Here is a 17646-nt window from a genome sequence, read left to right as displayed (position 1 = left end):
TTAATTATATTTTGTTTTTAGTCCTATGCATCTATGGTTAAACTTACTCTTTATGCTTTAGAATAGCGGCAAACTAATAATTTTATTTAACTGGTGTAAAATGACAACTTAAAAACATGAGTTAGTGTTAACCATAGTCACAAATGTTAAAAACGGCAAAATCTTGTTTTTCAAAAACTCACGAGAAATTAAAAATTTTGCAGTTTTTGGCAAAATCTCGACAATAAAAAAAAAATTTATAAGGAAATAATACAAATTATTTAAAAATAAAAATACATGTTTTTTTCATGATAAATAGCCGTTTAAATCACAGTATTTATGTTTTTTCATAAATCTTACTATATTTGTCACTACGGTGTTAACTCAAGAACAATCTAATGTTAGTTTATGATTAGGGTTATTTAATTAAACAATAAGAAAACTTTGGTGGGCATTGGCAAACTCTCAAGCGATTGGTGTGTGTATGAATTAGACCGAAAAACATTTGGGAAAAAAATAATTTTTTTCCTTATTTTAATAAGCAAGCTTCAAGACCTAGCGTGACCTAACTATCCAGCTATCTTATTCAACAAGGATAATATTTGGTAATGGTGACATGAGGTAAAAATGTTTTTTTTTCTTTCATTTTTTTATCATTTTTCATAAAACTAACCATACCAATGTTATCTACATGTTTCACATGTTTCATTAGTGAGAATTGACTCTTAGATCGTCCAATTACGACATGCAGGTAGCTTTTATAAGGCTTTAAAAATAATGGCATACAATGTGTGATACTTTCTCCATTTATAAAATTTTGTTTCTTTAACCAATAGAATGATTAAAAATAAGGTTACTACCATTTCAAACATTCTGAATCCATCCATAAGGTCGGATTGGATCAAAACAGCTTATGCTTCTAGACCCATGACATGGAGATCCATAAAGGTGCACAATGATCGGAACTAGATCGAGCTCGGCTTGGACTTGGCCAGGTAAGTAAATGAGCTGAGCTTGAGCAAAAGCTTAGGTTTGTTAAACATAAACTAGCTGAGCTTGATGAAGCTTTGAAACTCGATTAAGCTGGGTTAATCTAATCATTTAATGACAAATTTTAGCATATATATATTTTGTTTCTTAAAAAGTGCAAGGGGTGGTTTCACCCAAGTGATTAGAGCATTATGCATTCGTGTCGTGTGTGGAGGGATTCAAATCTTGCCTCTTACACACCTATTTGAAAAACTTTGCTTTTTAAAACCAAGTCAACTCGGCTTGAGCCGAGACGAGCCATGCTTGAACGTGAGCCAAGCCGAGTTTGTACATTAGGTGCCCGAGATAAGCTTGAAAACATTTTTTTGAGTGAGCTGATCTTTTTGAGCCTAAGCTTGGCTCGAGCCTGACTGGTTGTGCACCCCTAGAGATCCATAGACATCTGCGGTTAATGGCGCCATTACCAAATGTTACCCCGTTCAACCCCTTCGTTTTTTAACCGTTGGCCATACCAGATATGGGGCCTAGGCCGCTAGGCAGGCAGTCTAAGTTCAAATCTCATGGGCGTTATCCCTTGCACAAGCCGAAGCGTGAAGACTCCTTGAGGGCAAGGGGTAAGCCCATATAGTTTTACGCAGCCAGAACAGTGATTATAAGTGCGGCAGGCAGAGCCAGCACGGCTTGGTCTCTTACAAGGGACGGTTTCTCCATGCAAATATAAAAAAAAAAATATTAAGTATTATATTCAATAATGCAAAACCAATGTTTATCATTTTAAGCTTGCAAGTGATAGAGTTAGGGTTCGGATCTCCCTAATCTCACATTTGAAGAAAAAAAAACTTTTTATTAAATGAGTTACTCAATCTCGGCATGGTTCATCACATGCTCAAGCTAGGGTTCATTTTGCATGAGCCTAGTATCTCAAGCTCAGCTATCTGCGTCTGCCAGCCCTTAAGTCTAGTGACTACTTGTCTAAAACAGGCCGGATGGACTAAGTTTGGCCATCGGGCCAGCCGGAATAGGCCCTAGTAAAGGCTCGACAGGCTTGACTCAAACCTAGGTTCGATATATGCCTAGCTTGATTGCCATTGTGTTCAAACCGAGCTCAGGCTACCTAGTTCTTGTTGGGCTCGCCCCATTTTTTTCCCAGTTAGCTGCTCGATTAGTAGTTGGGCTAGGCTTAGCCCAGCTACTATTGGGCCGGGTTTGCAATGTGCAACTTGGGCCAAACTCGTATCGGTCCAATACCTGGTTGCCTATCAGGTACTCGACCCGATGTCCATTAGGGATGCAAACAGTTTGGTTTTCGATCAATTATATTGGTCAATCGGAGTTGGAGTCCGATTTGAATTCAAATGAAGAAAAGCTCATACTTTAATCCGAATTTTTACATGCAATAAGATACATCTATCCAACAAATTTGGATAATTGTTCAATTTGGTAATAAAATTCAAGACCATATTCTAAATCGTCATAATAATATATGATTTTGGCTTACCAGATCTGACTAAATGGAGTCAAATATCGATCAAATATCGGTCTATTGACACACCTAGGATGGATCAAAAGGGCTTGTTTTGGAACAAGTTGTTGACCAAGCAGAGGTTGACCTAGGGGTGGTTTGTCACAATTATCGGGGATATTTAACCACTTTATCTAGGGATGGAAGTGGACCGGGGGAAACGGGGCCCTACCCCACCTGGCCTGGTTTGGACCGGGGATGGAAGACATGAAACAGGGATGAAGGTTAAAATCAAAACCTGCACGGGATGGACTTATGCTTTTCCTTGTGCCATCCCCAATCCCCGTTAGTAAAATATTGAAATACTCTGACTCTTTATCTCAATATTTCAAAAAAGTGGTATTATCAACATATCGCCTATTTTAATTCACTTTTTGTTCAGATATTAACGCTACAGAATGCATTTTTTCATATTTTTTATATTTTTACTTAACAATTAGTTTACGTCTTTTATGATTTGGTGTTCTTTATAATATCGATATTTAACAGAGATTTCCCCTCGAAGCAACAAATCTTAATTTATCGCGACGTTTTTCTTGCCGAGATTTTCCAGAAGGTATTTATGGCGATTTCTTCAGCGGCCCACCAATGACAATCGACTCGGCCGCTTCAATTTCACCTCCCACCACAGCGAGAACCAAAAAACCCAACCAGAGATCTCGTCACGTTCTCTATTCCAAAAGAATGCATCTTCTTCGTCTCTGGAGACCGATATTCCCATCTCTAACGCAAAGAATACAAGCGAAAGAGGTACTGCTTCCAACTTTCTAGTTGAATTCAGGCCCAAAATGGCACTTCCCAATTCATCAAAACCCTCCAGAACTATCGTCCAGGGCCTCTCAAGACTATATTTCCACGGCCAAACCACGAAACCCACTTCGGCAAATGGAAAATTTCCCCACCAATTCTCATCAAAATCCGATTTGTATTCTCCATTTCACAGGATTCCCCAAAGAGACCATTATGGTAGCAATCCCCCACATGGGTTTTCTTATTTGTATTCATTGGGCTCACAGATTGCTTCAAACCCATCAAAGAAACCTCAAATTTACTCACCCATTTCAGAGAAGCTTCCCCTTGGGGGGTTCTTCAGATTTTACTCCCACCCACCTATCAAAAAGGGGTTTTCTCTAATGGGTCATTCTGATTCTAGGATTTTAACCACCAAATTCTCTTCAAATCAGTACCAAGAGGGCCTTACCTTCGCCGAAAAGGTTGTTCCTTTAATGAGATTGAAACCATTGCCTTCAGAAATGCGAAAGAGGTTTTTCTCAGTTATGAGGAATTCAGAATCTGGTAAGGTTTTTAGTGGGGAGTTGTCAAAGTGGCTGGCTAGGCCTCTGGAGGCCGCTAGATCGATGTCTTTGGGTTATAGAGAAGCAGTGGGGCTCCACATTGAGTCATTCTGGAAGAGGAATTACTTGGTGTTAGTGGGGGCGCTTGGCGTCGGATTATGCATTCTTCTATGGAGAATTATGTTTGGAATTGCTAGTTTGTTTGTTGGGCTATCTGAAGGCATGGCCAAATATGGGTTTCTTGCTCTTGCATCTGCAATCGTCGCATTTGCGGTAAGATTTGATCCTTGTAAATTTGTTAAACTACTTGTTTGCTTTCTATGTCTACATGGATTTTCCAAATTGCGATTCTTTACACCCTTTATGCACCATACTGGATTCTTGTTTTGTTTATTAGTGCTAAATTGTGCCGTGTTGCTTTATGTATCTTGGCATTGTAAACAAGCCTACACTAAGTTCATGCATGCCATTCTAGTATTTGGAATCTTACAGTCTGCATGGTGTGGGAGTTTGCATAAACATGTGCAATGACACGCTCATTTATCATTTTCTTCAGCCTCTTTACAAAAGTGGAATTTATGCTGAGAAGAAGATAGCAGTACTATAAATAAATTGTTTACTTTTTCTCTTAGGCTCCACTCTTGGTTTTCACCAGCTACACAATTTGAATTTATACTGACCAGAAGATCACGGTACTATAAATACGGTCTTTAATTTTCCTCTTAGGCTCCACTTTTGGTTTTTCACTAGTATTAAGAGTGCTTCTTAAAGGTTGCAAGATGAGGTTCTCTAATGAAGGTGTGTCATAGTACAAATAATGCCTCCATGATGCTTGATTTTCAGCTAGCATGTTTCTTGGTCCATACGTGGAGAGAGTGACTTGATATGCCCCATAAATCTTCTATGGATTGAACTCTTATTTGTGCATTTTTGGAACCATTAGTCAGAGGTGGCTGCAAAGCAAGAACAAAAAGGATTAAAAGAAGGGATATTGGACCGTCAAGGAACTATGGACAGTAAGAAAAAAGCTTATCAAAGCTTTTTTTTAACCTAATAAGGAGCATGTGGCTAGCTAATGAAAATATCTTAAGAGCGCAGGGAAGTGATGCATGTTTGACTAAAAAAGGCTTATATATGATAAATGAATACTTAAAAATATTAATTTTATTAAGGGATTAAATGCACAAAGAATGAATGGTACAAGAGGGGTGAGAATCCCCTATATATCCACAAAGAACAGCCCAAGCTAGCCGTTAGGCTAGTCTAACGGCTAGAAATACTAGCCGTTAGACTGATCCTAATGGCTAGTAGCCCTAGCTAAAAACCAAAAAAAAAAACAAAGAATAATATTTTGAATTAGAAAAAAAATATATACAAAAAATATATATGTATATACATATGTATAACATATACACTATGTCACAGGGATTCGGCTAGCAGGGTGACGCACCCGCGTCGACACAACCCGACGCGACGGGGGTGCGACACAGGGTGCGGTCAACGCACCTAGGGTCATTTTGGTCCAATTTCTCAGACTTAATTTTTTTTTTGCCAAGAAATTTTTTCCCTATATGTCACAGGGATTCTCCAACTAGGTGCCGCACCCACACCCGCACCTGCACCCAATGCGGTCAACCTGACCCTGGGTGCAGTCAACGCACCCAAGGTCATTTATGTTCGACTTGGTGCATTGATTCCGGGGCTGACAGGTGATGTTGGTAAGATTTTGAAACCCATTCCTTACCATGGGAAATTTCATATTAAAATTGGAGATAGTACTCTTCATTCTATATCTCACACTGGAAATGTTGATCTTCCACTTCTTAATTCTTCATTAAATTTATCTAATGTCTATCATTCTCTCAGTATTGTCAAAAATATTGTTTCTGTTTCCAAACTTGTTGATGATACTAATTCTTCCATCGAATTTACTCCTTCTTCTGTACGTGTCAAGGATCTTCTCACGAAGAAGACACTCGTTGAAGGAGAACGATAGGAAAATATGTATGTCCTCAAGAAATCTTTTTCTCCTGTTCGTGGTGCTTTATCAAGTTCGTCAGCCGGTCAGTCAGAATACCCAGTGTCCTTCAAAGATTGTTTTAGTTTGTCTCAGTGTAATAAGCCAGAGATTTGGCATCGCCGTTTGGGTCATTGTAATAAATCATTCATTGAGAAACTTATGTCAAGTGGACTTGTTCCACAGTCTAGTTTAAGTGTTAAGTCTGAGACTTCTCTTTGTTTCAGCTGTCAATTGTGCAAGAGTCATGTCCTTCCCTTTAGTTCAATAAATCAAAGAGCTTTTGTGCCATTTGAAATTGTCTATTCTGATGTTTGGGGACCTGCCCCACAACCTTCTTTGTCTGGTAGTCGTTATTATGTTGTCTTCATTGATAGTTATTCTAGATACACTTGGATTTATTTTATGAAACATAAATCTGAGGTGTTCAAGCTCTTTCGCTCATTTCACGCCCTAGTCTGTAATCAATTCTCGTCCAAAATTCAATATTTCCAATGTGATGGAGGGGGTGAGTATTTATCAAAGAAATTTACTAAATTTTTCCAAGATAATGGAATAAGTCGTCGTATATCTTGCCCACATACACTACAACAAAATGGTGTGGCGAAAAGAAAACATTGACACATTGTGGAAAGTGCTTTAAGCATGTTGCATGACCCTCAGATTCTCATGAGTTTATGGACGGAAGCCTTCCATTCTGCTGTGTATATCATAAATGGTCTGCCTATGAGATTACTAGAGAATCAATCTCCCTATTCCGTACTCTTCGAGGTTTAGCATGATTATAATGAATTACGAGTGTTTGGTTGCATATGTTATGTTCATATTGATAGCTCTCAACGTGATAAGTTCCAGGACAAGGCATGCAGGTGCAAGTTTGTTGTATATGCTGATCAATACAAAGGGTATCAATGCTATGACCCCACCACTCATCGCATTAGAGTCTCACGAAATATTGTGTTTGATGAAAACACTCTTGAGAACTCAGGGAATATAGATGGACACAACAAAGATGTCGAGTGGTATCAGTCATGGTTTGCCACTGAGTTACTTAACCAACTGGACACAACAGGGACACATGATGTCACCCCATGCTATACCCCACCAGTTGAACGAAGTGAGACCAATGTAGAGCCTCAGCCAGAAGGGCTGAGAAATATACAGGTTCCTATCATGCCTACTTCAGATGCCGCAAAATTCCAAAGAGTCGTCTATGAACGACGCCACAAGAATAATGATCAACACATCGATGTGCAGCCCAGGAGGACGGAAAGAATTCAACATCCTATTGAGCGATGGGTCAATTATAACAACTTCTCCACGGATCTACAGTTATTCGTTTCACAGATTGAAAAGCAGGATGAACCCATCAGCTTCTCGCAGGCATACATGTCGACTAAGTGGGTTGAAGCTATGAATGAGGAGATGGAAGCTTTGCATGAATGTTGATGCAGAGCAGGCCCAGGCATCACAGACCCAACATCACGCGGACGTTGTTTCGGGTTCGATTCCAGACCCGAGACCCGGATCCAAACTGAAGTCCTTTAAATAAGCTGCCTAGGGTTTCATAAGAAGACAAAGAATATTGAAAAAACACAACAGCTTTTCGTTTTTTTTATTGCAGCTTTCCCCTTTTGTCTTTTCTTCTGTCAGTATTTTCTTCATTTGATTTTCAGATTCTAGCATTGTCGTTACTTACTTTCTACCCATTACTATTCAGTTTATTGTTTATTTGAAAGTTCATTGGAATAAAAACTTTACAACTATGTTACGGTGGTTGCTATTTGTTTGTTTTCTGCACCGTACACGTCGTGGGAGCCGAGCACTTCCACTCAGCACCCAAGAAACGCAGCAGTCGGCGCCCCACTGCATCAAATGGTATCAGAGCCCAGGTTCTCCTTCGTCGTCAACGATATGGTTCAGGAGGCGAGGAGCGATCCGACGAATGGAAACGAGCAGGAGGATGCCGACAGCAAGAGTCCAATGCTACGTATGTTGGGAAGGATGACCAGAATGGAGAAAAATATGTCGAGGATGAACAGAGAAATCGTGGGCATCTCAAAACAACTGGATGGGATGGAGGCCCGACTAGTCGCCCTCGAAACACAGGGAGAGGGGCGTGCAACGTCAACCCAAAAGCAGGGGGCAGATCAGGGTCGCCAGCCGATTCACGTTCAGCCTGTCCAAGACGAAGTTCCAACGTCGGCTCTCCCTCCCTATTCCGAGTTACCTCCTCCGCTCCAGGCGAACCAGAGGAACCACGTAGGTACACCGCCTCCCTTGGGTGTTTCCCTTTCTCTGCAGCAAGCCCTTACTGCTGCACCACCGGCTGGACCTGCTCTGCAGGACCCCAGCTTCATGCTGGGTCCTGCCGAAGGTCCAGGCCCGTGGCCGCGAGCTGCTGGGACGGTCCCATATGGTGGGTCCTAGCATCGCGCTGGGCCTGGCTGCCGATCGAGGCGCGACGGCATGACCCGGGAAGGCAAAAATTTTCGAGGATCCTGCGTATGGAAGCAAGAAGACAACAACTCGTGGAAACCCTATCGTTGTAGAAACGGGTCAGCCGATTCACCCTCAGCCTGCCCGATTCACCACTACACCTTCGGTTCTCCCTCCCTATTCTGATCTGAGTCCTCCGCTCCAGCCGAATCAAGGATCCACTGCATCACATAGGGATGAGGAGTTGCATGCAATTGCATTGTCAACACAAGTACTGCTTTCTCGGCTAAAGCAGTCAAAGCAGTCAACAGACAGAATACGTGAGGTTGATAACTTCATAAGGGCATTTGTGCTTGCCCTCTTTGTTTCAGATTGTTTTGGTGGCAGTGACAAAACTACAAACATTGTTAAGATGCGCAAGGCTGTTGTTGTTTCAAATTATCAACAACCTTTCATCTGCACATGCTCCACTGAAAGTGATCATGAGGGAGCAGGGGAACTCTTGGGGACGGGCTCGGACCCAAGAGGGTCCAGACCCGAGTTTGTGAAAACAGGGCCTGGGATAGGGAACCATCCTTTGGGTCCTCGGGAGCGGGACCATCAACAACTGTTTCAACCAATCAGTGAACAAAAACAACGTTTTGCAACTGTTGTTGAATTGGCTGCAACATCACTCTCAGTCCTCCTCTACTTGAGATGGTGAAAGAAGCGGCAGGTCTTCCATGATAATATATCAAGCGAAAAAATGGTGATCTTGAAATCATCAGTCATGCAGTCTCTTACCTTTGAGGCTTTCCTCAAGAAGCCAATAAAGCTATCAAGCAAGGCCATTATTGGACCCGAAACAAATGACTTAGAGGAGTGGAATCGAGATCCTGAAAGCTTCCATCAAGAGCAGGATTTGTTGCAGAAAACTGAAAAGCTCAGGCCTTGTGTTGAAGCTCTGTTCATTATGTTACCTGAAAATCATAGTAATCTTCTAGCCCCTTTTGTGGTTTCCACTCTTCATGTAGCAATGATTGGATTCTCAGCAATAGAACCTGAAATACTGATTGCCTTGTTTCTCAAGGAAGCTGCCTATGGTTCTGCTGGACATACATATCACGAACTGTCAAAATGTCACAGCTTCAAGACTTGGTATGAAAGGGTTTTGTCTCTTGAACTCTCAAATAACCATCCTAATCAGTGAATTATACATCGAAAAGTTGCATGGATTTTTGGAAAATGGGTTTCAGAGATCAAGGGCGTCTTAAGGAAACCAGTGTGGTATGCTTTGATTATCTTGCTCCAGGATGACGATCTAGCAGTTAAACTTGCAACAATTTGGTCTTTGTATTCTCTTATTGATGATGATAACTGTTACGAACTAGTTCCTTTTGATTGTTTCCCAATGCGTTGGAGTCTGCGTTTCAAGTTGTTTGGAGCGGTGCAAATGTTTGAATCGAAGGTGGTAGTTTCATACTTGGTATCTTTGATCGTTGAACATCTTGGTGATAGAATCATTCCATTTGCAAATGAGCTGGCTAAGTTTTTTCAGAAGATATGGGGTGAATTAGCTGATGAACTTTTTTTTCTGGAGGACAATATGCAACTATGGGGAGCCACAGTGATTCAAGCACCTTCAATGGCACTGCAGCTACTAGATCTCTTTACGTACCTTGTGGCGATTATGGGAAGGAGTTTCGATCACTTACAAGTTGCAATGAATATCACTGAGTGCTACATTATCTTAGGCGGAATGTACTTTTAAATGTTCATGCCCAAAACTTGGCCAAACTTTTAGATGGAATTGTGAACAGTGTGGTGACAATAAGTCGTCGGAGCCGACTTCTTCCCAACCCGGGGAGAATGATGTAGAGTAGGCCCAGGCATCACAGACCCAACAACACGCGGACGTTGTTTCGGGTCTGGGTCCAGACCCGAGACCAAGATCCAAACTGAAGTCCTTTAAATAAGCTGCCTAGGGTTTCGTAAGAAGACAGAGAATATTGAAAAAACGCAGCAGCCTTTCATTTTTTTTTTTGCAGCTTTCCCCTTTTGTCTTTTCTTCTGTCAGTATTTTCTTCATTTGATTTTCAGATTCTAGCATTGTCGTTACTTACTTTCTACCCATTACTATTCAGTTTATTGTTTATTTGAAAGTTCATTGGAATAAAAACTTTACAACTGTGTTACGATGGTTGCTATTTGTTTGTTTTCTGCACCGTACACGTCGTGGGAGCCGAGCGCTTCCACTCAGTACCCAAGAAACGCAGCAGTCGGCGCCCCACTGCTTCAAATGTGGAACTTGGCAAATTGTTCCTAGGCCCTCAGACAAAAATGTTGTCGGTTTTAAATGGGTCTATAAGATCAAGTATAAACCTGATGGATCCATTGAACGCTACAAAGCGAGACTTGTAGCCAAAGGATTCACTCAAGAATATGGACAAAACTATGATGAGACCTTTAGTCCTGTTATTAAATGGGAACCATTCGACTAATTTTATCTCTGTCGGTTCAATATGGATGGACTCTCAGTCAACTTGATGTCAAAAATGCATTTTTGCATGGTAGTCTAAAAGAAGAAGTGTATATGGAGCAACCACCCGGTTATGCAGAACACAGTCCCAACACTCATGTCTGTAAATTACGAAGAGCTATCTATGGGCTAAAGCAGGCCTCCCGTTCTTGGTTTGATAGCTTCTCTGTTGAAGTTCAACGACATGGGTTCATTCAGTCTCACCTCGATCACTCTCTATTTATTTTTCGGGATTGTCAGGTCAGTACATTGCTTCTCATCTATGTGGATGATATTATCATTACTGGGAACTCTGATGAACATATAGAAGTTACAAAAGTTCTACTAAGTCGAAAATTCAAAATGAAAGATTTGGGGGTTCTGCGTTATTTCTTGGGGGTTGAGGTAGATCGGCGGGATAATTTCCTTTCACTAACTCAACACAAATATACCCTAGATTTATTAGATAAGGCAGGTATGAAGGATTGCAAGCCCCTATCCACTCCCAGTGTGTTGAATCATAAGCTCAGTGCTCAGGACGGGGAAGTATATGGAGAACCCCGACAATATCGCAGCCTTGTGGGTATGCTTCAATATCTAACTTTCACAAGACTAGACATTGTGTATATAGTGAATCAAGTCTCACAGTTCATGCATGACCCACACACAGAGCATATGAACGTTGTCAAGAGAATCATTCGATACTTAAAGGGTACTCTTGGGGATGGCTTAATCTATCATCAAGCTAAGACCAAAGGGGAGCAACATCAACTAGTTGTATATGCAGATGCTGATTGGGCTGGAGATTCGGATGACAGAAGGTCAGTTTCTGGGTATTGTATTTTTATCGATGGGAACTTAATAGCATGGAGTAGTAAGAAGCAACGTGCAGTTGCACGATCTAGTACTGAGGCAGAGTATCGGTCTATGGCAGCAACAACAATAGATGTTACATGACTGAGACATCTTTTGATGGAAATAGGAGAACCTACTCTACCCACTACTCTCCTATGTGATAATCAGAGTGCTATCCAGATCACTTTCAATCCCATTCATCATAGCCGTACAAAAACATATAGAGATTGATCAACATTTCATTTGGCAAAAGGTAGAAGAAAAAGAAGTTGAACCAGCCTACGTTCGAACAATAGATCAAGTAGCAGATTTTTTCACTAAAGGCCTTACCAGCATACGGTTTTGGTTCTTGAAAAGCAAGTTGTCCATGGTGCGCGACCATGCACAACTTGAGGGAGGGTATTGAAACTGTTTATGTTTTCGGGTTACGGGTTTGGACCCGAATATCAGAATATGTATAACATCTTGTATTTGTATTCGGGTATGGAACTGATGTAAGGTTATGTAATATCCAGACCCGATCCAGTCTGTAACACATATATATGAAATATAGGGCATGATCTCTGTGTGAGGGATCAGACCATTTGTTGCAGCCGTCCCCTTCTTTCTCATCGTCTTTCTCTTCTTCTGCATCAACGATACTCCAAGAGGCAAAATCTTACATGTACATGCTCTTGAGAAAATTCCAAACATCATTGGCGTAATCAAATTTTGCCAAACTAGAACACTTTTCAATGTCAACACTATTAATAAGTCAAGACATTATCTTAGAGTGTCCCATTTTCCATTCTTTCCACTTCTTTTCGTATTCAGTTATAGCTTTGGTATTTTCTTCTCCTTGAAGTTCAACACTCTTCCCATTGTCAACTTTGGTGAGAACCAGTTTGGGTTCCACATCGAAACCATCGACTAATCCCTATAAGCCCTTTTTCCATATGTGATATTTTATAATTGATGACCACATAACATAATTTGTATCATTGAGCTTCACATACACACTTGTGACATTGTCGTTGTCATCCATAGATAAAGACAAGAAAGAGAGAAGAGAGCTAGAGAGACAGAGAAAGAGAAAAAATAAAGTGGAGAGTGTAGAGTGGAGGAAGAGATAACATGGATACTTGAACCATGAGCGCTTGATGGAGAGATCATGAACTTACGAACCACGATCCTTTCACTTGAGATGCCTTGAATCTTCAACTTCTAGGATCAAGAGCTAATGGCTATGATACCATGTAATGAAGCAACCACCAAGAAGATAGATCCACCAGCCCCAAGGTCACAAGTACAAGAGTGGACAGATGAGCTACTAAGGGCAGAAGCACAATGGCCACTAAGGGCACAAGGTTGAATCATAAGACAGCACACAATATACTTAAAAAATATTAATTTTATTGAGGGATCAAATGCACAAAGAATGCATAATACAAGAGGGGTGAGAATCCCCTATAGTGCAGCCCAAGCTAGCCATTAGGCTAGTCTAACGGCTAGAAATACTAGCCGTTAAACTAGTCCTAACAGCTAGTAGCCTTAGCTAAAACAAAAAAAAACAAAGAATAATATTTTGAATTACAAAATAATATATACAGAATATATGTATATATACATATACATACATATATGTATATATATACCTTGTACATATACATACATGAATATGTATATATATGTATACAATATAAAAATATGTACAACTTTACATTATTCTCTGAAGACTGAATCACAGGGAGATTTTGGTGACCACTGTTGGATTTGTTTTGATGTTTCACTTAATGTAATTGAGGTTTACTGACTGCTGATGTATGTTGAAGATTCAACACAAAGAATTGGTAGAATCGTTAAATGGATTAAGGAGATTAATGGCATGGTGTGAATTTTGGATGAATAGCAGGAGACAAACATATGCATTAGGCTGTTGATTCAAGGCATCTCTGTGTAGTCAGTCTGGTTGCTTGATGAAGTCCAAGTTGAATCCCTAACAACCTTTCTTCTTTTGTTTCTATCTCCTGCCAGTGTTCCTGTCCATGGTTGCTTGTAATGTTTTTGAAGAAGTTGCTAAAAGCTCAAGCATTTTATGATCACCATGGTTTCTCTGTTGTAGTTTTCCTGCTATGTAGGTGGTACCATGGTTGGTCTCCTACATCCAACATATAATGAGCTAATCATGCAGTAGTTGAGTGGTAGAATTGCTCCATTTTCTAACAGAGTTCTGAAACTTGGAGGTTGACTATCCACTGAAAGAAGAATATATATGTTATTAGAAGAATGCCTCGGAATATTTTCTCTGGTGAATATTTGTGGTCCATGCTACAAGTGATAGTCTACAAAATCCTGAACTTTGAGAGAGCTTTATGTGTGCCATTAAAGTTGTATGTTTTCAAAGTAATGCATACATTTTTTGATTGTTTTACCTAAATCAGGTAAATAGAAAAAGTGAGGTCTCTATTAAAGAAAGTAAATTTCAATATATAGTTCAAGCATTCAAATCGTAATATGAATTATATAAATGATCTTTAGCTATTAAGGAATTCAATTTTCAGGGAAGATGAAGCATAAGGGAAGAGCACATGGAAAAAGGCAGCAGTAAGATGGTGGATCCTTGCATCCTTGTATTGTGTTTACAAAATTACAAGTGATAGGGAGCAGTTTGGGATTCCTTTGGTCTAGGAAAAAAATTGAATCCGGTTTGTCAGCCATGAATTCCAGACTTTCGTTCAGATGAATGAAAAAGAATCTAATAGAATGAATTTGCTCAGCATTTAACATTTTATGAATGCTTAAAAATAGATTTGTATGCTGTTGAACTATTTATTGCTTTGCTATGCACCTGTAGCAATGTCACGATTGAGAACTGAAGCCTATGTTTCATTTCCAATTCTTCACAGGGTATCTATGCTCGCTCAAGATTTACTGTTAATCCTGATAGGATTTATAGAATGGCGTTAAGGAGGCTGAATACATCAGCTGGAATTCTTGAGGTTATGGGTGCTCCTCTATCAGGGACAGATGTTAGAGCATATGTCATGTCTGGAAGTGGGCTGCGTGTGAAAAACTTTAAGCCTAGGCTTAGTAGCAAGCGTTGCTTTCTCATATTTCCAATTCGAGGCTCTGAAAGAAAAGGTCTTGTGAGTGTTGAAGTCAAGAAGAAAAAAGGCCAGGTTTGTTCTGTGCTTCCCATGCTTTTTAAGAAATTTCTGCTGTATTAGGAATTGATTGCAAAACAGTATATGCTTTGAACTGGTTGTCTCTTTCTCCTTTTGTGTGACTTTCCTCTGAGATGTCTGGAGTTTGGGCTGTTAAGGTCTAGATTCTGGTATGTTGAGCAAATTGAATCAAGAACATGATGCCTTGTACTACAACTTTGTCTTTCTGTTCATTTTAATTAGTACCGCAAGTTTCTTTCTGAATTGGTTTCTGATCGCCTGGTATTCCGAACGGCAACTCAACTTGATACTCGAAGGTTCTTCCACTTGAGTTTTCTTCTCAGGCGACACTTTTTTCAAAGTAACTTCTTGGTTGCTTTCTTATGTATTTGACCATTTTGGTTTGTCTCAGTTTTTATCCAACATGGACTGGTTGGTCAAAATTTCAAACATTACTACTGCAAGTTTCTTTCTGAATTGGTTTCTGATTGCCTGGTATTCCGAACGGCAACTCAACTTGATACTCGAAGGTTTCCACTTGAGTTTTCTCAGGCGACACTTTTTTCAAAGTAACTTCTTGGTTGCTTTCTTATGTATTTGACCATTTTGGTTTGTCTCAGTTTTTATCCAACATGGACTGGTTGGTCAAAATTTCAAACATTACTACATTAGTTTAGCAGGATAACAAGGGACCAAGGATGCAACTTGGAGTTGTGTTAATTGAGTAACTTCTTGAGTTTGACCCTGTTAGTGTACATTCTGTAACACTGACAAGCAAAGCGCATGTGAGGTGACATTCACTCTGCCAGCCTAGGCATGAAATTGATGACTGAGTCTGAGTTGCTGAATCCATGTCTAAGTCAATCTGGCAAGGCCAAGTGGCTTAAATTTCAACAATCCTGGAATTGGAATTTGTGTCTCAGGCTATAAATCGCCCATATCTTTCTAGTTCTTCAAATGATCATCTTGTTACTACTTTCGCATGAAGTAGATGAGCGGCATGCTGCATTTTCAAATTGCCAATTTCAGTGGAGGTAATGCATACAAGTATGTGAAATTAGCAACAAAGCCATCTTTGGTTTGAACTAGCACAAGCCATTTAAGATATTGTTTGTCATAAAGACTTGAGTTTGCAGATCATGGGATCTACTCAAGTTTAGTTGCATAACCTTGTATTGCTTCCTTTTTTTTCTGTAAGTTTTGTATTAGTTCACACCTCAAAGAGGCATTCTAAAAAAGGTCTGTTATGACATTGACCAGCTTTATTGCTTCTTCCTCTACACACTTAAACCTCCAGTACCTTCATTTTGGCATGCATCATATGACTGAGAACTCATGGTTAGGACTTTGTGGTCGATATACTTCATGAAATCTAGATTTTTTTCTTAAAATTTTCAGAAATAATTGTATGTTGTGTTTTTTGACAGTATGACATGAGATTGCTTGCGGTAGACATTCCTATGACTACTGGTGCAGACCAACGTTTGTTCTTGGTTGGGAACGAGGAAGAATACAAGATTGGAGGTGGCTTGATATCTGAACTAAGAGATCCCATAATCAAGGCGATGGCAGCAGAGAAGGAATTTGAAGATCTGGACCAGAAAGAAGAAGAGGAGGATGCAGAAAGAGAATTGCAGGAGGAAGAACGAAAAAGGCAAGAAGAGATTGATAAACTTGAAAGAGGTAGTTCATAGTCAAGGCTAAACATTGTTTCTTTTTCATCGAATTGTAATCTCCATGAGTTTTTCTTCGCTTTTCTGGTGAGAAATGCTTCTGAAAGAAGTTCAACTTATTGAATAAATTCACAGCCCCTTCCACCTTGAGGAGCTTTTACGTCTCTATCACTTTGAACAGGTTGCATGGTGTATAAGGGGTTGCATATATGTGGAATTCTGGTCTGCTTACTAGTTATGCAGGTGGATAAAATGCAATATGATAGCATTGTGCATTTCCATTGATCTTATCTTCATTTTTCACATTGTACATATTTGGTGGTTCTGTTCCTTCTTCCGGACCTTGAATCAATGCGCAATCTGTGGAGAGGTTCTTGTTCTTCATCTGATCGCCTGGAGGTTATTAATTTTTGTACTTACCGTATGGTTGTCCTCATTGGAGGACAATCTCATTGCTGCTTGGAAGCTCTGAGGAGGTTTCTGTTTATATTTATTTTAACGATGATATATACAAATGGGTGTTAACCATGTTTATTCTCCACATATTAAGGCTAAAATGTGGTTAGCACCTTGGCAAATTAAATGTTTACCGGCTATCAGTACTAAATTATGAGGTTTCTGTTTATATTTATTTTAACGATGATATATACAAATGGGTGTTAACCATGTTTATGCTCCACATATTAAGGCTAAAATGTGGTTATCACCTTGGCAAATTAAATGTTTACTGGCATCAGTACTAAATTATGTCCAAAATTTAGACTGTACGTAGGTTGCATCATTGTACTTAAGATTGTGCAGATGTTCCCGCAGCATGATTCTGAAGAAAGGGGCATGATGGGATAACTTCTCATAAGTGAACCAAACGTGAATACTTAGGATCCAAATTCAAGATTGATGCTATGACAGTGATCCCCCAAATGGGGGAATGAACTCTGCTTTTGGATGTGTACAAAGAGAATGGATACTTTCATCATTTGAGATGGCGGCAGTTCGTTTAGTTGAAAATGGTACATTACATCCTCTTTGTTTTGCTTATGAGCTTTGGTTGTCAGTGGAATAGCTCGATCAGTGAAATGGGTAAAACGGTTAGCCAAAAAAGATTCGTAACTTGATGCAGTTGAGAGCCAATAAGAACAGTTGATTGCATTCATTTTATGATGAATCCTTTCTCATAGTTCTCAAACCAAGCTGAGAGAGAGAGAGAGCTGACCCTTTTCTCAATATATTTCACTG

The 17646-nt window shown here is 39.9% G+C and overlaps 1 protein-coding gene across 2 annotated transcripts; it reads left to right on the top strand.

The window, feature by feature from the left end:
* Window positions 1–3099: 3099 nt before the first annotated feature.
* Window positions 3100–16580, top strand: LOC149821160 (uncharacterized). Of its 2 annotated transcripts, none has more exons than XM_089982813.1 (3): window positions 3100–4059; window positions 14480–14752; window positions 16165–16580. In XM_089982813.1, exons 1-3 carry the CDS (start codon window positions 3280–3282, stop codon window positions 16429–16431), a joined length of 1320 nt encoding a protein of 439 aa, XP_089838939.1. In that variant the 5' UTR covers window positions 3100–3279; the 3' UTR covers window positions 16432–16580. The 2 variants fall into 2 exon arrangements, with proteins under 2 accessions (XP_089838939.1, XP_089838940.1); XM_089982814.1 differs by having other exon boundaries at window positions 3137–4059; window positions 14480–14756.
* The last annotated feature ends 1066 nt before the right edge of the window (window positions 16581–17646 follow it).

This window comes from Nuphar pumila, chromosome 12 (genome assembly GCF_984573655.1).
Source record: "Nuphar pumila chromosome 12, dmNupPumi1.hap1.1, whole genome shotgun sequence".
NCBI classification, from domain to species: domain Eukaryota; kingdom Viridiplantae; phylum Streptophyta; class Magnoliopsida; order Nymphaeales; family Nymphaeaceae; genus Nuphar; species Nuphar pumila.
This window is presented reverse-complemented; position numbering and strand designations above follow the sequence as displayed.